Source organism: Leptopilina heterotoma, unplaced genomic scaffold (genome assembly GCF_015476425.1).
Source record: "Leptopilina heterotoma isolate Lh14 unplaced genomic scaffold, ASM1547642v1 Lhet_87, whole genome shotgun sequence".
Classification (NCBI taxonomy): domain Eukaryota; kingdom Metazoa; phylum Arthropoda; class Insecta; order Hymenoptera; family Figitidae; genus Leptopilina; species Leptopilina heterotoma.
In genome coordinates, this window is record NW_025111190.1 from 877,858 (window position 1) to 904,734 (window position 26,877).

The following is a 26,877-nucleotide window of genomic DNA, read 5'->3' on the forward strand; positions in this document are numbered from 1 at the left end:
TAATTATTATTTATTAATTAATTATCATAATTATTAATAATTATTATTCAATTAATAAATATTATTATAATAATTAACAATTACAATATTTAACATTATAATTCATTATTATTCCAAATTATATTTATTTAAATAATATATTATTAATATATCTAATAATAAATAATGTTAATAATTTTGTTACTGAATAATAAAAAATATCAATTATTTATCGATGTTTATTAAATTATTCATTAAATATTTTTAATTTTAAAATGTTTTAAAAGTTGAATTTTGTAATGATTATAATTTTATTATGAGTTATTTAATATTTATTTTTAATAATTAAAATAATTCAGGATTAGTATGTGTAAAATTTTTAGTCATAGTTTTCACTTTGCCCTTATAAGTAACAAAATATACGGCACTGGCATTAATATATTAGATTGTCCCGAGTTCTCATCGAGACTCAGTGGCCGTGCGGTTTAAGTGGTTGCGTCAAGGACTTCCGGAATGCGTCTGGGGCGGGGGGGACGTGAGTTCGATTCCACATGCGAGCGGATTTTTTCATTATAAGCGGTTACATAAAATAATAAAATTACTATTTAATCTGTATAATTAATAAGTGTTGTGAATAAAAACTTGTGAACTTGTTTGTAAATAATATTAAAAGTCTGTTAAAAATGAAGTTAAAAAATGTACCAATTATCACAAATTGTCTTTTTTTGCTAAAATTATTTTTCAATATTATTATGTTAAATGACATTTATTGTTAGTAATATGATATTTATATGAAAATAATATAATTATTATAATAATAACTTATTGTCATTAAATATGTAAATACATATATATTAATAACAATACTGTTTAATATTAATAATAATAATTAATATATTCACGTTATATTGAATGAACGCGTGAGAAGCGTGTAAATTTGGGAACAGTGGAAGCAGTCTTGTTCAGTCCTGCTTTCGGCTTCCGCAGCATTGATTGAAGATTGAACGCCAGTCTTCAACAAAGACTGAGCGTCAGGTTTACATCGGTGTTACTATTCCGGACTGAAGCAGCCTTGCTTTCGCTGTCCCACCAATCTTCAACCAATACTGACGAAGCCACAATCAAGCTTCGTAAAGCCTGAACTCACTGTCAGCTCGCGCCTGGGTATTAACAGAAATTCAATTGTTTTCAATACAATTTTAATAAAATTTTTTATAAGAGTTCAATTATTTTTAATACAATTAAAATAAAATTAATTTTAGTTTTAATACAATTGAAAGTGAAAGTTTAAGTGCTAGTGAAGAAGAAAATAATTTTAGTTTTGGTGTAAGTAACAGCAAAAGTGAAAAAATTAATTTTGTAAGTGAAAGTAAGAATAAATTAATTTAGTTAAAAAATTTAAACAAAATTCTTTGAAACAATTGAATTATTTAAAAAAGAAAGTATTCGCAAGAATTAAATTATTTTCGTAAATAATAAATAGGGGAACATAGTCTAGGTCGGACACCTTTTTGACTTTTGTTTATAACTTTTTTTTAAAAATGAATTTGGACAATTGAAGTATATGGTTGGAAAGTCCTGTTTAATAGGAACATCTTTTCTGTACAAAGTAAATTGATTGGTTTTAAAATGAAAAAGTTATAAAGATTTAAAAAAAAAAAATTTGTAGTGGAGGTTGGCCATTACAGTCAAGGTCGGCCATGTTTAAAATTCAAAGGGCATTAATCGTTAAAAAATAAAATAGCATGTTTGGAGTTACGGAAAATTGATTCTTTATTGTTTACAGTTTGTAACTTAATGAAATAACAAAATAATAACAATAAACAATATAAAAAAATAAATATAAATAAAAAAAAATTTTGCACTAAAATATTAATAAAATTAAATAAAAATATTAATAAGATGATCAATTATATTATGAGTTATACAGAATTGCAGTTTTTGCAAATGAAGTAGCTAGTCCTCATCTTTGCGCATTTTAAACACATAGTGGCCGACCTTGACAGTAAGTAACATTACCGAATTGTTGTAACCATAAAGAAATACGTTTCGGGATTCGATTTTTTACTTTGTTTTTCTTTCAACCATGAGTCCCACAAATTTTCTGCATACTTGCCTTGACGATTCAATTTGTTTTTTATCTTTTATTAATGGTTTTTCACATTATGTACAAAACTTTTTTTGAGCTTTTTTTGTACCGACGTCACAGAAAACACAATTTTCGATTTTCCGAAAATGTAATTGAACAACAAGTTAGGTTACACTAAGACAAGCTTCGACAAGCATGCGCGTAGGTGGCGCTAGTGAACTTGTCCAAAAAATCGCGATGGCCTACCTAGACAGTAGACCAACCTTGACTACATTCCCCTATCTTATTCGCAGAAATTTAATTGTTTTTAAAATACAATTTTTATAAAATTTCTCGAAAGAATTCAATCATTTTTAAAAGTTTTAGTAAAATTGTTCGATAAAATTCAACTATTTTCAAAAATCTTGATAAAAAATAAATAAAATTCAATTTTTCTGATAAATAACATTAACCCCTTTTTCATGAATAAAAATTTGTTTTTCTATAAAATAATTCAGAAGTAATTATTTTTTATTTTATGGAATATGAAATTAAACTGCCAAATTAAATTATGATTCCAGAATAAATTTTACTAAGTTGTATGTATATTTTACTTATTTTAATTAAAATTTACTTTGGATATTGTAAAGTTTAATCTTAAACTAACAATTTCTAATAGCAAAATTTATAATTGCCACATTTTTGTATAAAATTTTTTTAAATTTTCTTTTTTAAAGTAGTACAATATTTGTTATTAAAAATGATTTTTTCCAGTGTAAATTTTACTATAACTGAAATAAATTTTTTTAAATATCCTTTGTTAATGGTAAAAGTTATTCTGTAAATAATTTTTAATAGTTGGTAAATTTTACAAAATCCGAAGTAAATTTTACTAACATTTTTTACTGAAGTTATGACTTTAGATATAACAAAACTTATAGAATTTTAAAACACAAAAGTATCGTTCTAACGAAAATTTTGTTTATAAAATTTTAAAAAATTGCAGACTAGAGAAAAAGATATAAAAAAAACAATACTAATAATTAACAGAAAAAAATTAAACAAAAAAGTCTGATTTAAAAAAGTTGAGTAGTAAAGAGAAAAGGCAGAATATTTTTTTAAAAAACATGTTCGCTATACTACAATATAATTTTTTCTCTTCTCTTTTTTTAAAACAGATTCTGCTTTTTTAAAATAAAAATCTCCTTTTCTACCTTATATTACACGAAAATCCACTGTAATCCCTGCATCTATTATAAAAAAAGATTACATCCGACTAAATGAATTAATTTTTTATTTAAAAAAAAGACATTTTTATGAGAAAAAAATTGTTTCATTGCCATAAAATTAAATGTTTTGAAGTTTTCCATTCATTCGAATTTTTATAAATTCTATTTTTCTATAATTTCACTGGAAATTCTTCTCGAATTTTTTGAAAGGTACTTTAATAATTATTAGGTAATTTAATAATTATTAATAATAATTATAACATTTTAATAATTTTTGTAAACTCTCTGGCATTTATTTCTCTTTTGCAATGACCTAATTTTAATTTTAACATCTATTTCGTGCTTTATTACTTTATAAAAATCTTTTTAAGAATTTTATTTTTTAATTAATAAAATGAATAAAGTTGAATAAAAGAAAATTAAAATGCTATATCTGCATAATTTCTATAGGCAGATTTTACTATAATATAGGTATCTTATAAAATAAATTATGTATTTTTAGAGTTTTTTTTCAAATTTAAAAATATGTATATAAAAGGTAAGATAATTAATTAAATTTTCATATAAATTACAATTTTATGCATACAATTAAAAAGCGAATTTATGAACTTTTGTTAAATTATTTTATTCTTTTGTTAATTTATCACAGTTTGTAAAATATTAATATTCTTACCATATATTAAATAAAGAAATGAAAATGAAATTATTTTAAAACTTTAGCAAAAAATTAAAAATGAATTCAACTTATATATTTTTAGAATAAAATTAATTTTCAATTTTTTTAACATAAAAATTTTTTCTTAAAAAACAAACATTTACTTACCAGTCAATTAACCCCTTCACAGTGTTTGACGTCTATTGGCAATGAAAATTACCACCGCGGGCTCGGTGTCGCTAGTGTTTTACACCAAAAATGGACGAAATGGGTGTACAAATTTAAAAAAATATAAACTTAAATTGTGACTTTTCGGTTTTAATTTTAAGTAGTTTTTCAATAAAAAGATAAATAATGAACAACAATCTTAACAAATATTTCTTAAACATTAGAATACTTTAAATATTAACATTTTTTTCAACCTTGTACACCCACAGCAGCCATTTTTTTTAGTTCACTTTATGGTCACTATGTGTCGCATTGCAATTTTAAATCCCCAATAGAGGCCAAAATAATTCGTGCCCCCAGTGTGTATGACCGCTACAATAGCGGCATCGAAAAAAAAGTTATATAAAAGTTAACGAATCTTGCTAAAAATGCCTACTCGGGGGTTTTCGGAGTCGCTAAATCCAAATCCGTTATTGAAAATTTTAAATTCAAAATGGCGGCTCCAAAATGGCGACCAAAAAAATTTAAAAGTTTACGGATTTGACTAAAAATGTTTACTTGGGGGTTTTTGGGGTCGCTGAATTCGAATATTTGGTTAAAATTTTTAAATTCAAAATGGCGACTAAAAATTTTTTTAAGTTTACGAATTTGGCTGAAAATGCTCATTCGGGGGTTTTTGAGGTCTCTAAATCCCAATATTTAGTCAAAAATTTAAAATTCAAAATGGCGGCTCCAAAATGGCGACCAAAAAAATTTAAAAGTTTACGGATTTGACTAAAAATGTTTACTTGGGGGTTTTTGGGGTCGCTGAATTCGAATATTTGGTTAAAATTTTTAAATTCAAAATGGCGACTAAAAATTTTTTTAAGTTTACGAATTTGGCTGAAAATGCTCATTCGGGGGTTTTTAAGGTCTCTAAATCCAAATATTTAATAAAAAATTCAAAATTCAAAATGGCGGCTTTAAAATGGCGACCAAAAAAAATTTAAAGTTCTCAAATTAGTTCTTAAAACTTAAAGCAGAGGAATTAATATGTCCGATGTTTTAAAACATTGTGAAATACTCAAAATCGATCTATATTAAAAAATTTAATAATAGTTATTAAATTAAATAGTTCGTGACTCCGGATTCGACTAAGAGCGGTGTTTTAAATAGTTTGTGTAAATATATATAAATATAAAAATATAATGTATGCAAAATATATTATACATATATAAAAATATAAAAATATAAACCCCAAAAGACTCAAATAACTATTTATATCCACATTCGTAAACTTTTAAATTTTTAGTTGACATCTTGAAGTCGCCATTTCGAATTATAAATTTTTAACCCAATATTCTAATTGAGTGTCTCCAAAAACCCCCAAATGCTCATTTCTAGCCAAATCCGAAAATTTTAAAATTTTTTCGGTCGCCATTTTGAATTTTAAAATTTCAACCAGATATTCGAAATCAGCGACCCCAAAAACCCCCCAAGTGAGCATTTTGAGTCAATTCAGGAAACTTTAAAATTTTTAAAGCTGCCATTTTGAATTTTTTAATTTTAACCATATATTCGAAATCAGCGACCCCAAAAACCCCCAAGTTAGTATTTTTAGTCAAATACGGAAACTTTTAAATTTTTAAGCCGTCATTTTGGAGCCGCCATTTTGAATTTTTAAATTTTGATCAAATATTCGGATTCAGCGACCCCAAAAACATAAAATATAATAATATCAAGTAATTAAAAAAAAAATATTTTTTTGCACATTTGTGGCACGAAAACCTTATTTTGACTACACTGCTAAGGGGTTAAGATATGCGCATGAGAAGCTTTATGAATATTGAATTTCAAATTGCAGCTTGCAATGAAAACAAAAATGCTTTTATAAACTGGAATTCGTACATTAATCATTCTACATTTTGTTGGTTCTTTTTTTTTCGACGAGTCGGCAATTCGCATTTCTCAATGAAAAAAGAATTTAAATAAAAAACAGGTCATACAATTATGAAATTTTTTTTTATTTGTATTAACAAACAAAAATATGTATATTTTTATATAAAAATGCCAATGAACTCGTCGGTATTATAAATATATCGAATAAAAATTCAGTTTTCTTTTGAATATATTTTTAAATTGACATTTAAAAGTTCAAGGTCTCGGCTGATCAAAGATTTCATAGGATTCGAGTAAACACGTTTGTGGTGTGTTTGAAAATTTCGAATAACTCATTCCTGCAAAGGAATACCAGTGGCAACTTTCAATAAACGAGTTTTGACGGGGGGATGAAGCGCTCTATATATATAAAGCCCCCAGCAGTTTTCTAGACGCGATCTTTGAACTCACGACTGTTTATTGATTTTCAATTATTTCTGATTGATGTTTTCTTTTTACCGTGATTACAATTTTTAATTGCACAATGCGATCGAGTTCTCATTATTCGTAAAAAAAAGTGTTTTTCATTTTCCATATTTTAATAATCTAGGGCCAGTAAATACAAACACAGTGATTATTTAAGATAAAATTTAAACTTGAGCTAAAATATCGTGAATATAGTTTCTGGTTTTAATGTCAGTAGATATTTACAGGTTTTGTAATCATCTATTAAAAACTACTATTTACTACTTTTTTTACGTTATACTACTATTTGGATACTGTTTCTTTTAGATTTGCGACACTAAAAGCTACTTTTTTCTATGTTTGAGAATTTTCAAAACTTTTTAAATTCGGTAATAGTTGAAACAAAAAACTTATTTTTGAAAATTTAAATGAAATTCTTAGAAACAAATTAAAAAATTTTAATAAAATTCTTTAAAACGATTCAATTATTTTAAAAAATGTTTCGAAATTCAATTATTTCTAATACCTACTATTTTAATAAAAAAAAAAATTGCTATTTAAAAATAATTTTTATAAATTTCTTTGCAAACATGCAATTATTTTCATGAATAATACAATTTTTACAGGAATTCAATTATTTAAAACAGTTTCATAAAATTTTTCGAAAAAATATCAATTATTTAAAAAGATTTTTATAAAGTTCTTTGCAAGAATTCAATTATTATTTTTAAAAATTGTGATAAACTCTAGAAGAATTTAATCATTTTCAGTACAATTTTAATTAAATACCTCGTACGAACTTAAATTGTCTTCGAAACAATTGAATTTGTATCCTTACAAATTTAATTATTTTTATTTTTTTATAAATAATAAAAATTTTTACAGGAATTTAATTATTTCATTAATTTAATTTTAAAATTGAATTTCAGTTAAAATTTGAGATAATAATTGAACATTAGAAGCGTTATAGTGTAAATTTTCAGAAATAATTAAATTTCAAAAGATTTTGAATTGAAATTACAGTTGTAATTTTTAGCAATATTTTTTCATAAACGTCATGTAAGACAATAAATTTAAAGAATAATAAAAATTCTGTCTGACTAAATTGATTCTTACTACTTGAAACTATAAATTTAATAAATATAACAAATATTTGTCTGACTAAATCGACTCTTACTACTTAAAACTATAAATTTTAAGAATGATCAATATTTGTCTAACTAAATTGTTTTAAAAAAATATCTCTAAAAATAATAAAAATTTTGTCAGTAAATTGATGTGTTTTTGCTCATTTTTTGATACCGTAATCTGGGGCTATAAGGAACAGATTTCAGCTTTAAAGTCTTGCAACTTTTTTTTTTATTGAAATATTGCCTTAATTTTTTTTTTCTTTTCTTGATCTTGGCGAGCACTTTGAAGGGTTAAAGAATTGTTTTGATCAAAGCTGGAATTTTAAGCAAAAAATACGAAAAAGACGCATTTTTTCGAAATTACAAAATGGGGCTATAAGGAACAAGGCGGTAAAACTATTGGAAAACGTATTTAAAGTTAAAGAAATTATTTTTTATTGATCGAAAGTAAACACAGAATATAAAACAAATGTAAAAACAAAACTAAACGTTGCTGGTATCATCAGTTGAGGTCGATGATGATAACTGGTCGTTTTTTGTGACTTGTCGGTACCAACACTCTTTTACAATTTCGGACCATCTTTGAACACTAAAAACCAAATTAGGTGATAAAAAACAAACGAAATTACGAAAAACTTACGTTTTGACAACACGTTTTAACAATTCGGAAGAAATAATTGTGTTCCTTATATACCCGCCGTTTGTGAATTTTGGTTTTTTTCTCGTAAATCTTACTGTAAATACAAAATAAACGTATTTATTACTTAGTGAACTCAATAAAACTTCCCATAATAAATCCCTTTAATAAAAAAAAATTACTTTGAGAAGTTAAAATAGGAACAACTTACCTCGGCAATCAAATGTTTCCCAAGTTTGAAATTTCACTAAAACACAATTACTCACTTACAAGCTACTACTGTTCACAAAATTATTAATAGTCGCAATTATTGCATTGAATAGTATTGGCAGTTACCCCAGCAACAATTTTTCAAAAGCAAGTAACACAATTTATTCATACACGGCCCCGATAACTTCAACTCCACCCGAACACAGAGTTTTGTTCCTTATAGCCCCGGTGTTCCTTATAGCCCCAGTTTACGGTATTTTGATTTTTTTTTTAAATCTCAATTTCTTTAGAAATAATTAAATTCTTCTCCGAGATTCAATTTTTTTCAAAAATTTTAATAAAATTCTTGGAAAAATATCAATTATTTTCAAAAATTTTCCTCAATTTAATGATTTTTAATAGGTATTTACTATTCTAATAAAATTTTCCAAAAGAATTCAATTATTTAAAAAAAAATTTAATAAAATTCTACACAAAACCTTATTTATTTTTAAAAAATAATAAAAATTGCAAAGAAATTTCATTTTTTACAAATTTTTTTATAAATCTCTTCGCAATAATTCAATTATTTTCATAAATAATAAAATTTTTACAGGGATTCAATTATTTTGGTAAATAATAAAATTTTGGAATTGAATTTTGGTTGAATTTTCTAATAAAAATTAATTTAAAAATGGATTTTAGTTAAAATTTTAGATTATAATTGAATATTAAAAGCATTAGAGCATAAATTTTTAGAATTAATTGAATTTTGAAAAGGTTTCAGATATTAAAATCTTTGAAAATTTGAATTTTTCATATTTTTAACTAACATTTCTGTGGAATTAATTTTTTTTGAGAAAGTTTAATTGCGGTTTTTTAATATTATTTGAAGTTTTTATTTTTTAATATATATTTAATTGAAGAATTTACGAATAATTGAAATTTTGTAAAATTAAATATTGTAAACAAATGGATTTGATAATTGTCAAAGAACTTTTTCGTATTTTTAAATACTTTCACTGGTTCGAGCCCTGAAATATCCTGTCTGACTGCATTGATTTTTATTTGTTCTAAAACTAAACTCTAAAAATAATAGAAATTCTGTCAGACTAAATTGATTTTTACTACTTTCAAGACAATAAATTTAAAAAGAGAATAAATATTTGTCTGACTAAATTGATTTTTACTACTTAAGATAATAAAGGTCTCCGCAGGATTGATTTTTATACTACTTAGAATACTATAAATTTGAAGAAGACAAATATCATGTCTGACTGAACTGTATTTTACTACCTAAAAGTAAAACTGAACTCAAAAAATAATAAAACATCTATCAGATTAAATTAATTTCCACTATGTAAAATTATAAATTTAAAGAATAACACATATTCGTCTCATTAAATTAATTCTTATACTAGGTACTAAAAAGTATAAATTTAAAGAATAAAAAATATTTGTCCGATTAAATTAATTCCTAAATTACTAAAAACTATAAATTTAAAAAATAACAAATATTTGTCTGACTAAATTGATTCTTTTTACTTAAAAATCTTACTCAAATTTTTGTAGGTACTTCTATTTATAACAAATTCTTTCTTTATAATAAGTTTTATTAGTTAAAAATTCATTAAAATTTGTTCAAGTTTTTTTTTATTTTAAATACCTATATTTATTTAATGCTAATTTAAAATAATAAAAATACAATGTTAATGTTTTGTAATTAATAGTAGAGACTAGGTGCAGTTAACATAATTTTGAGAAAATCATTTACAGTAATTAGAGTTTAACCTTAATTTGTTTAGCAATTTGATTAAATTTCAGCCATATAATCTAGTTATAACCATTGTTTTTGCTCCAAATATATTTATTTAATTAACTAGAAAAGCATTCAAGTGGAGTGTAAATAAAATAATTGCCAAATTACAATTTCTATATTAATTTATAAATAACTTTGGATACTAAATTTTTAACGAAATCTCAATTATTTTTTGTTAAAGAATTAAAAAATTTTCATAAATTCTATTTTTTAATCATATATTGACCGTTATTAAAAAATGAATATTTTTAGAAAAAAAATCTTTTAAAAATGACCTTTAACAATAAAAAGAAATTTTAAAAAAATAACCTTCATAAGAAAAAATTATTTTTGCAATTTACCTTTATTAGAAAAAAAAGTTTTAAAAAATACGTTTCAGAGAAACTGTACCGCAATAATTTTTTATGCAAACTCGCAAATCAAATAAAAATAATAAAAAAAAAATTAAAACAAAGTCAATTTTCTTCATAAAGAAAACAAACTTAAATATTTTAAACATTTAATTTTGCTCAACTTAAATTCTTAATCTTAAGTACAAAATAAAGTAGTTTTAACATAAAAAAACCATTTAGTTTTAAAAAAAAATTAAATTAAAAATATTAGTTTTTAAGTTCAAAAGTAGCATTTTCAGAAAAATCTCCCAAACATAATAATGTCAAATAAATAAAAAATAAAGTTTCTATCCAAGGAATTTAAATTAAATAAAGAGCCGACAACAAAATGAACAATTGTTTAAACAATAAAAATAAAAAAATAAAACTTTTATGATTTTGAAAAATTTTAACAATTCAAATTCTTCTGAAATTAGTTACATTTTTTAATATATATTGAATTAATTATTAAAAATAATGGATTTATAGAAGAATTTTAGTTAAAAACGCTAAAAAATTGAATTTTTGAGAAATTATAAATGAGTGCAGAAATACCATTATTTTCGAAAGTAGGTAATAAAATTCTTCGCAAAAATTTCACAGGAATTCAAATATTGACAAATTTTTTATAAATTTTTTCGCACTAATTCAATTATTTTCATAAATAATAAAATTTTTTACTGGAATTCAATTATTTTTATAAATAACAAAACTCATCACAGAATTTTAATTATTTTTAATAAAATTTTAATCAACTTTTTCAAAAAATGGAATTATTTCTGAAAATTTCATTAAAATTCTTCCAAAGAATTCAATTATTTTAAAAGTTTGTTGATAAAAGTCTTTATGAGATTTTAATTTTAAGAAACGTTCAATTATTCAATAAATTTTTTATTTTTGTACTTAATTATCTAATTGAAATCTCGTAGAATTTTCTAATAAAAATTGATTTTCATTTCATAAAAAGGAATTTCAGTTAAAATTTTAGATAATAATTGAATATTAAAAGCATTATTACGTGAATTTTTAGAAATATGTAATTGAATTTTGCAAAAGGTTTCAAATTAAAATATTTTAAAATCTGAATTTTTCATATTTGTAACTATAACAATTCTGTAGAATTAATTTTTTTGAAAAAGTTTAATTGAATTTTGTTTGGAAATTATTTGAATTTTTTATTTTCTAATACATATTTAATTAAAGAATTTCCGAATAATCGAAATTTCGTAAAATTGAATTGTAAACAAATGAATTTGAAAATTCTCAAAGAACTTTTTAAAAAATTCTTAAAAATAATTGATTTAAAAAAGAATTTTAGTTGAAAATTCTAGAATATAATAATTGTATTAAAATATTGAAAATAATTTTAAAGAAGTTACAGTAACAATTAACTATATTAATTAACTATAATAATTTATATATTATATTTATATTATATTATGTTTTGTCAAATTGAAATTATGTAGATTTTTGTTCTTTACTTCTAAACAAAATTAGAAAATTGTTGAACAACTGTGATTAAGAAATAGAAAATTTATTTATTTTGCATTATTTTTCTTTATGAATCACAATTTTTTTTAACAAAATTATTATTTTGTTTTAGAAAAAGAAGAAAAATATTTGCACAATTCCTATTTTTAATCTTATTTTTGGAACAGGATTTTCCACAGGAATTAAGACATTCAAAAATTTCAAATTCAAACCTTTTTTAAATTAAACAACTTATAACAATTAAAGATGGCTGAGAGATAAAATCATTATTTTATATCATAAGAATATTGTTACTGTAACTTAATGAAAATTATTTTCATCATTTTATTTCAATTATAACTTTCTAGAATTTTAAATTATTTTTCATGGAAATAATTGAATTCCTTAAAAAAATGTTATTATTTATGAAAATAATTGAATTCCCGTGAAAATTTGTTTATTATTTATGAAAATAATTAAATGTTTGCATACAATTTTATTAACATTTTTTTTTTTAAATAATTGAATTCTTTTTGGGTAATTTTATTAAAATAGTAAATATTGAAAATTATTGAATTGAGAAACATTTTTGAATATAATTTTAATTTGGCCAAGAATATTTAATCATTATTATTTTTTCATAGGAAATAAGATTCTCAAATAATTTCTGCAATTATTTGTAATTTCACCAAAATTGAATTTTTTTAGTGTTTTCAACAAAAATTTAAATTAGAAAATTTTTAAATTCTATTATGTTTAAAATTGCTAATTTTATTTAAAAAAAGGCAGTAAGAAGTTAGCCACGCGCTTTAGCGCGCGAATTGTTGTTAGCATTCTTATAATATAAAATAATGATTCTATCTCTCGGTCATCTTTAATTATCATGAAACGAAGAAATCGATCGATATTTTTAGATATATTTTATATTAATATATTCTTATACAAGTTGTTAAATTTCGAAAAGGCTTGAATATTAATTAAAAATGAAGTTATTGATGTTTTCGGATAATTTTACAATTAAAGAAATTCGTAAATAAATGTAATAGAAAATTTGTTTGAGTATCTAATAATTTTTAGAGTGAATCGAAATATTTTTTAGGCACAGGGCAAAAAGGTGAAAATTTTGCCTGAAAATTAGGGAAAATGAAAATTAAATTTTTGTAATAACCCTGTACCTATAATAATTAAAGGCGAAGAGTGCAATTATAAACGTCATGATAATATAATTAGGCAGAAATATCAATTATTTTGTGAGTAAATTTATTGACATTATATTAAGTTCGAAAGACAATTAAATGCTTTAGAGTTAATCGAGGGAACATTAGCTCGTCAATATATCACGAATAGAATAGAAATCAACTGCACTATAAGCGTTTATGTTCACTCTCGCCTTCGCGTATATGGCCCGAGAGTATACGTGTGTCATTGTTAACTGCAATTAAATGCTCAGGGAACCAGAAAAACGCTGACGAAGGAATTAATTTGGACCGTTGACGCTGATACTCCTCCGGAAACGCTGATATACACGGTTCTTCGTGCAGATACGGATGCTGGCCACGTAGAAAAAGTGACGAATCCATCACGTCCTATCGATACGTTCACGCAAGAGGAATTACTCCAAGGATTAATCGCCTACGTTCATCGCGGAAACGGTAATTTCTTTTTTTTTTCTTCTTCTTCTTCACTTTTCTCCCTTCTCTTTAATAAATAACTGAATTTTCACTTCTTTAATCTTCATAGACATTTATTGGATTCCAACGTTTTATTAATTTCACTCAGCTTATTTCTGTAAAAAAAGAAAAAAGATGATCAATTATTCCGCAATATTTTTCTTTCATGTCATGTTTTGTTAATATAATAATTATTGATAGACATTTCTTCCTTTCAACTCTTTATATTTTCTGGTTTATAATTTTTCCATTCAAATAAAAGGTCAAAGGAAACATTTTTTTATTTTTATTGCAGATTGTTATCGATCTTTTTCTATTTAGTATTTACTTATAAAATTTTGTCCCATCAATATATGTGGACGTCCGCATGAAAAGGGACCACTTTGTCGGTTCTAGATTCCGAGATATTCGCAATTTACTAATTTTAAAGAAAAATATCGAAATTTTTTTTATCTTTTTTTCTTAATCTACAGGGTCTACCACGTCGATTCATGCAGTTTTTATTAATTTATTGACACTCTAAGTATTTTATTTCGTTGTTAGAAAAAAAAATGAAAAGGGACCACTTTGTCGGAAATCTGTTATTTTTTCATTGTTTCAAAACGAAGGGAGGGAAAAATTCGAAACCTATTGATTTTCAATCTTAAGGGTGTACTAGACTTAAAACAACTCTTATCTGAATAACTTCCCAGAAGAGCCAGAGAAATTCGCATTACAATTTTTAATTTCGTGTTTTTAGAAATGAAATTTTTAATTTTTTTTAAGATTTTTTATAATAAAGTCGCTTAAAAAATTTTTTTAGGCTACTTTTCTTTTCTTTGCTTGAAATAACTTTAAAAAATAACAACAAACCTTTAAATTCGTTAAATATTCCACTTTATTAATTAATAACCGTATTTTTAGAAAAGGGACCACTTTGTCGGAGATCCATTATTTTGTCATTGTTAAAAAATGAAGGGGGGAGGGGGGAATTCGAAACCTATTGATTTTCAATCCTAAGGGTGTACTAGACTTAAATCAACTCTTATCTGAATAACTTCCCAGAAGAACTAAAGATATTCATATTACAATCTTTGATTTCGTTTTTCTCGAAATGACGTATTTGATACTCCAAACTTTAAAATTCTGTAACTTATCGAATTTTTCACCAAAAAGGTTGTAAGATCACTCAAAATTTTCCAAATTTTGTCAGGAATTCGCCCATATAGATAAGTCCAATAGTGCCAAAGTGGTCCCTTTTCATGCGGACGTCCACATATTGATAAGTTTGTGCTGTTACACCTTTTCAAATATAATTTATTTTCAAAATAGTTTAAATAAATTAAATATTATTAATAGGTATTAATAATTTATTATATTAATACAAATATTCAAATGTTAAACAAATTCAATGCTTTTAAATTTGATATTGTCGAAATTCGAATCTATAATAATAGTCTCAATTTTAAGTTATACAATTTTTAATTATTTCAGTTTAAACGAAGATTTTTCAATTTTATACAATTTATCGAAATTTTAAATCATTTAAATTTCAAACCATTAGTGAAATATAAAATTCAATTATTTTCATCGATGCCACAGAGAATTTTTTCAAAAGTACTGGAATAATATTAAATTCTTAGAATTATTAAAATAAATTCTTATGAATATTAGTTAAAAACTGTTGCAATTTTTGGAATTAATTGTTTTAAATTAATGTTTATGAACATTTTAATTTCTTCAAAGAAATTAATTTATTTAATTGAATATTTATTTTAAAAATTATTTAAGTTTTGAATAATTTTATTTCTGAGAAATTGTAATTCAATTTTTTCAAATTACTTGAATTTTTAAATTGAAAACATTTTTTTAAAGAATTGTTAAAGTAATTAAATAATTTTGTGAAATTGAATTATAAAATTAATTCAATTTGTTAAAGAATTTTATTAGAATTTTTAAAGGTATATAAAATTTTTTTGAATAATTTAAATTTTCTAAAATTGTATAAAAATAATAGGTAGAATTTTTTGAAGATTTTTATTGAAATTTTTAAATATAATCGAATCGACACATTCATTTTATTAAATATTTTATTTCTATTGTTTAAAGTTTATAATCAAATTTTTGTTTTTAAAAATTATAATTTTTTTTACAATTGAGCTCCTATTGTATTTTTTTTTTTTTTTTGATTCAGAGAAAAAGAAAATCAAATTTTTGTGGCAACCCAGATTTGAAATTTAATATTAACGAAATTTAAATCTGTCTGAAGATTAATTATTAGAAATCGAAAAATAATTCAAATCAATTAAAAAAAGATTTTATATTTAGGTATAATATAATATATATAATACTTATAATGTAATATATTACATATATGTAGTATAATTTTCCGAATTTTAAATCTTTTAATTTCAAATCAATTATAATTTTAATTAAACACGAACTCAATAATGATTTGAAATTTAATATATTCATTCAAAATTTAATTTATCCACTCTTGCTTTATTTTTTTAATTTATTATGTTCAAATTTTCTAGTATTTAATAATACAAATGATTTAATTTAAAAGAGTACAAATCTGCATTCTGAATATGTGACCGTCCACGAGAAAAGGGACCTTATGACAAGAGTAAATAAGGTTCCTTTTCTCGTGGAGCGTCACATATGTATATAATTTTTTATTATTTTAGTAAAGTGAATTTATGGAGAATAAAAATAAAAAATAATAATAAGTTATTTTTTGTTGTGAATTGTGAAAAAGCCTTAAATTTTATTAAAATATAAAACATTCAGTTGAACGATCATTTTTTTTAATTGAATTGAATTTTATTCTTAATTTTGTTAGTGATAATTATTAATTTACTAAAGTGAATTTGGAAAATAAAGATAAAAAAAGAGAAAATAAAAATAATTTATTTTTTATAGAAAATATATACAAAATAATTTTTATGTGAAAAAGTCTCGATTTCTAATTTTAGACTTTTCGGTGATAATAATTGATTGACTAAATTAATTGACAACTTAAAGGGAAATAATGGAAATATTAGAATTCATTGAATATAAATGTAATAAATGTAACTATTACAATGTTGATATTATTTCAATTATGTAACTTGAAATATAAAGTAAAGGAAAGTAAATATATAATTTATTGAATAAGAATATTACATCTTACAATAGTACACTTGTTTATCCAAATTTGGTATTACAAGCGGGGTAACGCAATATTAAAATTATTTTTATTTTAGTCTTAGTTTAAGTAAGGAACAATTCATGGAGATTCTCTTAATTTACATTCTCTGAGCAGTAACAAAATCAGTCTACAATATGCTTTTATCGCATTTATATCTGATACAGATAATATTTTCATTCCATTCTCTATAATGTCCGCGGGACGGGAGGTTTGATGGAAAGTCCTCTCACACAAGTGCGTACATGCTGGACAGCGGAACAATAAGTGGAACAAACTTTCTTCCTCCAGGCCGCAGAGGGGACAATCGTTATCAATTTGAAAAGAATAAGAAAAGGAACCACAATTTATACGTGTAATATATCTATTTAAGAGGCGAGATTGTGCATATATTCTTTTATAAAATAGTGAGAGACCAGAAAGCAAGTACGGCTGAGGGCCATCTTGTAGAGACAAATCCGGGTAAATCAGTAAGCTTGACGATATTGATTGACGGTTTTTATCGCGAATGATACAGCTAGCTTTGCAACTCTCAAGGATAGGTTCTCTAAGGCTTGCGATGGAGTCCAGAGATAGGTTCCGCCAACAATCGAGTATATCTAATGGTTCAAAAATAGCGACCTTCAGCTGAGTGAACCAGTTAAACCTATACTCCGGAGACGATATCGACAGAGCTCTCAGCCTTTCGAAACACATTCTGGGGTATCTAGAATTGTCCATGCGAGAGATCCTTAGGATCCAATTTAGAATGTATTTCAAGACTTTAAGCTCCAGTCGAATCGCACCCGTTTCAAGTCTAACAGCCCAACCAGGTGTGTTCAGTGGGAGAGACAGGAGTCTCTTTAAAAAAGAAGTTTGAACTTTTTCTACTGAGTCGATATAGCAAATCCCCCAAACCTGAACCCCATAAAAAAGCGTGCTCACCGCCAAGCTTTCAAAAAGCTTGGTGTATGATCTCCATGAGGCCTTCCCCATTGAGTGTGCAATGTGTAGGATACTTCCTATAGCTGTATTAGCAGCGCTGATAGCCTTGGTAGCGGCCTGGAAGAAGGAGCATGAACCAACAAAAGGTATCCCTAAATATTCATACTCTTTTACAACTTCAATCAGACTCGTGCCGTACTTGAAAGAGCTAATTTTGTTTGCTTTATGATTACCGCTTCTTGTAAAAATGACAATTTTTGTTTTTCGTATGTTTACAGTCAACTTGTTTACTTCACAGTAGTCTAACAACGCTTCAAGCTTTCTCGTGGCTTCCACTGGGGTATCTGAGAGAAACACCAGGTCATCAGCATACCCTAACAATAGAACCTCAATCATGCTGTTTATCGATAGGCCCCGACAACCCCTATTAACAAAAAATTTATCGATGTCCGAGATAAACAAAAGAAATAAATAAGGGCTCAATACCTCTCCCTGTAATACCCCCTTTGAGACGTCCACGAAATCCGTGTCACCCTCGTTTGTTCTAATACACGTCGAAGCCACTGAGTAAAAGCTCCTTAGGATATTTATCATCTTAGAACTCATACCCAGCCAGTGTAGTTTCTCCCATAGTAAGTCATGTGCAACTGATGGGAACGCTCCCTTGAAATCGACGAATAGGGCGTAGACCGCGGATCCCGGGTTTCTTAAGTGAATCTGAATCAGAGCCTGAAGCGTGAAGATGTTGTCAAGACAACTTCTCCCACCTCTAAAACCTGCTTGTGATTCAGGGAATAAATTATTATCTGTAGCCCATTTAATTAGTCGATTGCTAAGAATTTGAGTGAAAATTTTTGATATACAGTTGACCAGTGTAATAGGTCTATAATTTGAGAGTTCATTTACCATTCCCTTTTTATATATCATAAAAGTGGCCAATTTACCCCATTGAGTTGGAACTATTTCTGACTTAAGGATTGAATTATAAAAATGTTGAGTAAAAAGAATCCAGTTTTGAGGTAAGTTCCTATAAAATTCGTATCCTATCTCGTCGATTCCGGGAGCACTCCCATTTTTGCAGCGGGCCAGAGACCTTAATATTTCGTCGGTGGATATGTCACCGTCCAGAGTAGGATGCGACAACCTGAGCTGGGGTCCCGGAGTGGGGTTAACAATTGGCGGGGGAAAACTCTCAGTCAGAAACTTATACCATGCCTTTAAGCTAATATTCGATCTGTTTTTCGGAAGCCCACCTCTCACTGACCTCACGGCTTGCCAAAAGAGAGAAGAATTCTTACAATTATTGAAATTATTAATTAATTTTTTGTTATAATTTTTTTTCTTTAGGTTAACCAGATCTCGAAATTTACGTTTTTTGTTCAGAAAATTATCCTTAAAATTTTGTGTAAAATTATTCCTCTTTGCCATTCCGAGAGCAGTGGAGAGTTGACGTTTAGCCTTCTTACATGCCCAATCAAACCACGGTTTACGCTTGTCCCCGATGGAACTCGAGTTCTCCCTCTCCATTCCCAGTTCTCTTGCCACACAACATACAGTAGATACCAGCGTCGTATTTAAATTGTTCACGTCTCCCTCCAAATTCGCCACCTCCCCTCTCCAAGCCATCTGATTCGAGAAAAGGACCCTATTGTTCTTATCGAACTTTAATTTATTTCTGTATCGAGAATTTAAATTCGTAACCCTCTCTTTTTCCCAAGTGGGGGAAAGAGATATAGTCACCGGGAGATGGTCTGAAAGAGTGGGGATGTGGAGAACCTCAAGGTCACAATATAGCGACAATCCGGAAAGCGAACACCATACCAAGTCGATTACACTGTTTCCCTGTGGTCCCACAAAAGTAAATTTCGCCGGACTATCCCCTCGAGAGCGACCGTTCAACAGTACAAAATTGTTTGCCTCCATATTCTCTATTAAAGATCGACCCTTATAATTAATTGTTTGATCTAATGATTCTCTTACATTATTTAGACCCTGTGAGTATAAAATGTCTGAATTTAACTGGTTAAGCTCGCCAACTCTACAATTGAAATCTCCCCCCATAATAAAGGGAAGTTCTGGGAAGCGTTCTGAAATAGAATTAATGCATCTGATTATTTCGTCCAAATAAACATAAAAATTCATACCTGGCGAGAAGTAAGTCAGGCCACAAATAAAATTACAATCTTTAAATTTAAAATTAATAAAAATATAAAAATGAGAAATAGATAAAATGTCCGATGTGTATAGATTAGCGTCGTAAGCTAGCAAGAGACCACCCCTTGGTCTGCCAACCTGGTTACTCTTCTGGGCAGGCGCAACGATGGAAGCAAAATTTGGCATTGCATGGAATCTTAAATTCTGATTGGTCGACCAGGTTTCACTAACTGCCAGGATATCATCTTCTCTCATAACACTCACAATATCCTCAATGTTACCAATCCCATGAAGGTTCCAAAAAATGATTCTTGGTTGTAGCCGCCGTTGAGAAGAAAAACACGAGCTCGGTCTCGAAGAGTCTGTCCCCGTTTGAATACCTCTTATCTGCTATTCTTTATTTTGAAACTCCATTCTCTTGGTAAATCTCTGATCTCTCGCACTAGTTGACTCGTGGGAGGGGGTAGCCTCCGGTTTCAGATACTTGTCGATCAATTTGTTATTTAGAGAGGGTTTAGGATCCAAAATGGAATTCTTTCTGGGACGTCCAACTTTGCCTCCCTTTTTATTTGTCTTATGAGATGTTGGGGTATGAAAAGGAGAATCAGGTTCGCCATCATCCAAATTATTTATATGTGATACTTTTTTCCTTATCAGGACCTCAATTTCATTTGTGGAAACTAAAATGTCGTCGACAAAGATCCTTAACCCCTTCATCTTGGCCTGGTATCCAGCGTCTCTGAGCTCATGAACTTTGGTCAGTTGCGCTCGACGAGTCTCACGTTCTTCAATTGATAGGTCGTTAGCTATGATCAAGTTCAGTTGTCTCAGGTCCTTAATCCTTCCGAAAACCAACCTCACCCATCTGGAGGCTATAAACCTAATCATTATCGGGCGTCTTCCCTTATTTTTTCCCAGACGAAATATATCATCGTAAGCAACCTCTGGAATCTGAAGGCCAACCTTCGAAAAAATGCTCGAGACTTCGTTAAATAAGTTCTCGTTGGTTTTCTCCGAGTCCTCCAAATTAAACAGAATCAAGTTTTTAGCTCGATTAATTTTATCAATCATTGTTATTCTTCTATCCGATTCACTTGTCTTAATTTCTAGCCTGCTCAATTGGCGGCTCAGGGAATCCACACTGTTTGTGTTGGAACGAATTTCTGCGCGCATTTCGTTATTTGAAAATGTCAATTTCTCAATCGACGAAAGTAAATTGTCCCATCTCTGTTCCTCAGAGAGAGAGACAGCAGCTGTCAAAGACATAATTGTTTACAGCTGATGAAAATTCAACTTCACAAATCACTGAGTCACTAAGAAACAAATACTTGTAAGACAATAGGAACAATACCTGAATGGATTTCAAAGTAAATAATATTCAAGGTATCACTACACAATTTCACTGGAACCGTTCAAAAAGATCAAGAAGAAAAAATCCTTGTGGAGAATCCATTTGACATAAAAAGAAATAATTGTATGCACATAGACAGAGTCAAAATTTGCAGTTATGAACAATAATTAGACTGCGGTGACAAAAGTTTTATAAGGAAATTATTTGAAGTTGAACAAACTGAGAAACTTGGTTTAATTAAAGAAGAAAGTAAAACTTTTTATTTTTCCATTTTTCCATTTCTTCGAAATGTGGGGAGTGAGAATGTCGTAATAGCTTTTTGATGTTTTTCACGAATGAATATTTTATTATTTTTTATAGTTTAAAATTTCCATTTTCAAAGGATTGATTAATCAATGGTGGATTTTTCTTTCTTTCCTTTTCAGGGTGTCTACTAACCGGGAAATCCGAGAAAACCGGGAAGTAGCCGGAAATTTAGTTTGACCGGAAAAAACCGGAAATAAGCCAGGAATTTTATGCTAAACCGGGAATTTTTTCACCAAATTAAAAAAAGTTTTATTATTTTAATTTGTTTTTAAAAAATCGTTTTTTATTTCAATTTTTATAGATATTTATACTGTTCTCTAAATTTGAATTAGCTAAAAATAATTAATTTGATAGTAAAAAATCGAAAAAATCAGTCACTGATTCAAATATAGTGTGTAAATAAATTTTTTAAAAAATTATCGAATGCATAGAAATTTTGTGAAATTCAACTGAAAATAATTAAATTTTTTATCGAATTTTCAAAGTATTTTAATTTAATAATGGATAAATAATTGAATTTTATAAAGAGTCACATTCTAATGTATTCATGTTTCTTAGTGCGAAGATTAATAATTAAAATTTTTTTTAGTTAATTTAAAAAAACATACAAACTTATGTAAAATTTTTTAATAACATTGAATTTTCGCAAAGTTTTTTTGAAAATTCTGAAAAATAAGATTTTTGAAATTTTTCAATTCTATTGTTTCAAGATAATTGAATTTTTATAAACAAATAATTGAAAATTTTTGAAATAATTGAAATTTCTTTACATTCTATTAAGGGAATTTGAACCATTATGACGTCACGTATTTAGAACAAATGCTTTGAACAAACTGTGACGTCATAATGGTTCAAATGCCCTTAAAAATAATTAAATTCTTTTAAAGAATTTTATTTCAATTTTTCGGAAATAATCAAGGGAAGTTAGTCACCGTAATTATAATTTTATTTTTAATAATTTCTTTGCAATATATTCAATTATTTTCATAAATAGTAAAACTCATTGCAGAATTTCAATTATTTTTAATACAATTTTAATCAAATTCCTCGAAAAATGTAATTATTCTTAAAAATTTTATTAAAATTCGTCGAAAGAATTCAATTATTTCTAGAAACTGTAAAAAAATTCTTCTCAAGAATTCAATTATTTCCATAAATATGTAGCAAAATTCTTTAGAGTTAATAAATTCTTTTGAATATTATTTTTAAAAAATATTCTTCACATGAATTCAATTATTTAAAACACAATTTTCCTAAAATCTTTTGAAAAAAATCAATTATTTAAAAATATTTTTATCAAATTCTTCAAATTTCTATGCTAGAATTCAATTACTTTTATAAATAATAAAATTATTCTCAGGAATTCAATTATTTTAAAAAATGTTTACTAAAATTCTTTACAAACATTTAATTTTTTTCATAACTAATAAAACTCATTGGAGGATTTAAATTATTTTTAATACAATTTTAAAGAAATTTCTCGAAAAATGCAATTATTCTTATAAATTTTAATATAATTTGTTTATTAGAATTTAATAATTTATTGTTTTCAATACAGTTTTAATTACATTTCCTGAAAGATATTAATTATTTTTAGAAATTTTAATTAAATTCTTTGTAACAATAAATAAATAAATAAACAATAGAATTATTATCGAAAAATTTGTCAAAATTCAATTATTTTCAATTTCTACTCTATCAATAAAATTTCTTGATTGAATTTAATTATTTTTTTTAATTTTAATGAAATTCTTTGTAAAAATTCAATTATTTTCCAAATTTGTAATTAAAATTATTAAGAAAACATTATTTTCAAAAAATTTAAAGAAAGTCGTCAAAAAAATTTAATTATTTATAAAAACTCTAATAAAATTTTTTTAAGCGGTTTTTTATTAAATTTTTTCTTTCGAAATCAAATAAATTTAAATTTGATGAGAATAAAAAACCGGGAAAAATTAGGACAAAGCTGGGAAAAAACCGGGAATTTTGTTAAACGAAAATAGTAGACACCCTGTTTTTTTTTAATAGAGAAAAAAAAATTTTAAAAGGTTCTTTTTTTTGCAGCCAAATCGAATGCAATGTTGAAGCTACAAGTGAGTGATGGAATGGAGACAAGCAAGCCAGCTAGTTTACGTGTGTCCGCTTATTCTTTGTCGATCAAATTACACCACAACACAGGATTGGTTGTAGTGCATCGTTCATTCTCCTACATAACGCCTGCCAATCTTTCTTTTCTAACAAACTCGGATGATTCAAGTATTGAAATTCGTTATGATATTGTGGTGCCACCTCAATACGGATCCATTCAAAGAATCAAAAATCAAAGCGGAAATTGGAAGGATGTCGATTATTTCAGTAGTAAAGATGTTGAAATGCAAAGTATTCGTTATATACACAATATTAGCAGTCCCAGTTACGATAGATTTAAATTTCAAGCGAGTGTTAGAGAAGTTCGAATTCAACAGACTTTTGAATTTAATGTTACATTCATTGATCTTGAATTGAAGGAAATGCGAAAGTACGGAATTAACTTTACAAACGTCGCCGATGTGTCTATAAGTACACAGAGTTTACGGTATCAAACGAATCCCTTGATTACTCCATCGAATAAAATTATTTATCGAATAGAGGTAATTCCAAGGTACGGTGATCTTGTACTGATTCAGCAAATTCTCAAAAAGTCCAATACATTCACACAGGATGATGTTGATTCGGGAAAATTGAAATACAGACTTTATCGAAAAGCTTATTCGAATATTGAGGATAAATTTCTCTTTAAGGTTTCCGCACCTCATTGCAGTGATATATCTTCGATTTTAACATTCAGACATTTGCTGGCGAAGAATATGAAAGTTCCGGAAAGTATCGAGAATTTACAAGTTGAGGAGGGTTCGAAAGTATTAGTGAAGGTTGTTAAGACAAATTTTGCTGAGTATGGAGTGACTGGTTTGTATTTTAATATCACTAGCGGACCAAATCATGGATGGTTGTTGGTTATGAATAATTCCAATTCTATCGTTAGATCAAAAACAACTTATTTCACATTAGAAGAACTTTCGTCACAATTAGTCTACTATATTCATGACGATTCCGAAACGAGAGAAGATAATTTTCAGTTTTTAGCAATTTCGAATAATGGCATCGATTTTATGTACATTGGCAACTTTCGGATCGATGTCACAATGAAAAATGACAATCCACCCGAGAGAGTTGATCGCAAAGTGTTTTATGTTGTATCAAAAGGTGAACGACTCTTGACAAGCAAGGATTTACTTTATGTCGACAAGGATGTCGATACAAAACCGAGTAATTTAGTTTACACCAAGAAAAACATTGAGAATGGTGGTCTTTATAAAATTACGGATTTTTCCGTTCAGTTGAATCAATTCACTCAAGAGGATGTCAACAATGAAATGATTATGTTTCGTCACTATGGTGATGATAATGGAATTTTCAAATTCACCGTCACTGATGGTCAAATATCAACTCCCGGTGAATTGGAGATACAAGCGAGTGCGCCGTATATTAATCTTCAGCTCGGTAATTATTTGGTTGTTCAATTTAATAAGTCAGCAACACTTACAAACAAGGAAATTGATTTGGAAACGAATGTCTATGCGACCGAGAAGGATATTAAATTTACGATTCTAGAGAAACCGAAATTTGGAATATTTATGAAACATTTGAGAGAGTGTGTGGATTTTAATCAAAATGAATTAACGAAAGGTCTTGTGACGTATAAACATCTGGATGTTTCATCCACGAAAGATAGTGTGAAATTTCATGTTTCGGCGAGAGGAGCGGAAACACAGGGATTATTGGGTGTGAAAATTTATCCCGAGAGTTATTGGGAGAGTCTTATTGTGCAGAATAATAGAACGATATTTGTCGAAGAGGCGACGAGTATTCTTATTAGTAACAAGAGTCTCGAGATAATGCATCCAAAAATACCGGCTAATCAAATTACGTATTATCTTCAGGAGTGGCCTAGAAATGGCTATTTGGAAATACAATCGCCAGATGATGTTAGCGATGAGACTAAGGACGATTATAGTGGAACATTGGTGAGACATTTTGAGCAAAATTTAATCAATGAGGACCGTTTATATTACGTGCAGGCAGTGATAAATCAAACTCGTGACAGATTTGTTGTTGATGTCACCAATGGAATCACATGGCTACGTGGTCTTGTGGTGAATTTTGTCATGATACCAGAAAAATTGTACATGAGTGCTCACAATTTAACGGTGATTGAAGGTAAAACTGTGGCATTTACGCCGAGTGATTTTTACGCAATTACCTCATATTATGCGGGGAAAATAACTGATTATACGATAGAAGAAAAGCCAAAACACGGCTCTATTATTGATTCAACGAGAAATTCACAAGTGAAAAGATTTTCTCAAAAACACATAAATTCGGGAATAATTATTTATAAACATAATGGTGATGAGTCATTTAGTGATAGTTTCAAAATGATTGTAACAACTGGCGATAAGACGAGTGAACCATTCAAAGTTTGGATTAATGTACAACCAGTTAATGACGAGGTACCAATACTTTCGAGTGAAACAAATTTGAGTGTTTGGCAAGGAGGTTCAATTGTACTTTCAAATTCTGAATTACATGCCATTGACAATGATACTTCTCCTGATGATGTCATTTATAATGTCACCAGTGTCAAGAATGGATTTATTTCACTCACAACAATTCCCGAGAGGGATGTTTATATTTTCAGTCAACAGCAAATCAACGATGGAAAAGTTCTATTCACCCACACCAGTGAGTTTTCATTTTTTAATATTTTCACTAAAGCTTCAAAAGAAAAACTAATATTAATTCTACTCCTGCATTTTTCCAATATTTCGTTTAGTGCAAATTTCATTTGATCAAAAGTCGAGTATAAATAAAACGTTCGATTTAATGAAAAAAAAATTCTATTTTGACCATGAGAACATTTTTTGGCCCAATATCCAATTATTTTTACTATTGTTTAAATTTACCTATACTTTCTCTATTTGCCATAGGTCAGGAAAATCAGGGAATTTTATTAAAAATATTGAAAAAATATTCATTTTCTAGAATTCATAAAAAAATTCTGAATTTTATTGTCCAGCAGCTTAAAAAATACTGAAAAGGTTTAATTTAATTTCCAATTCTTATTCTTTCTATATTTGTAACATTAACAATAATTAAAGTTTATATATTCGAAATTAAATTTATTTCAAATAATTTAATTCTTGAAAAACTATCGAAAAATTAATAT

At 26.8% G+C, this 26,877-nt stretch overlaps 1 protein-coding gene across 5 annotated transcripts in view; it reads left to right on the forward strand.

Moving 5' to 3' along the window:
• The window catches only part of LOC122511568 (chondroitin sulfate proteoglycan 4), a 169,162-nt gene that overhangs the window by 134,612 nt on the left and 7,673 nt on the right, over positions 1 to 26,877 (forward strand). For all 5 annotated transcript variants that reach the window (XM_043626915.1, XM_043626917.1, XM_043626914.1 and 2 more), the window contains 2 exons: positions 13,488 to 13,689; positions 23,676 to 26,393. In XM_043626915.1, the coding sequence (XP_043482850.1) occupies positions 13,488 to 13,689; positions 23,676 to 26,393 (2,920 nt within the window). The remainder of the gene's footprint in view (positions 1 to 13,487; positions 13,690 to 23,675; positions 26,394 to 26,877) is intronic.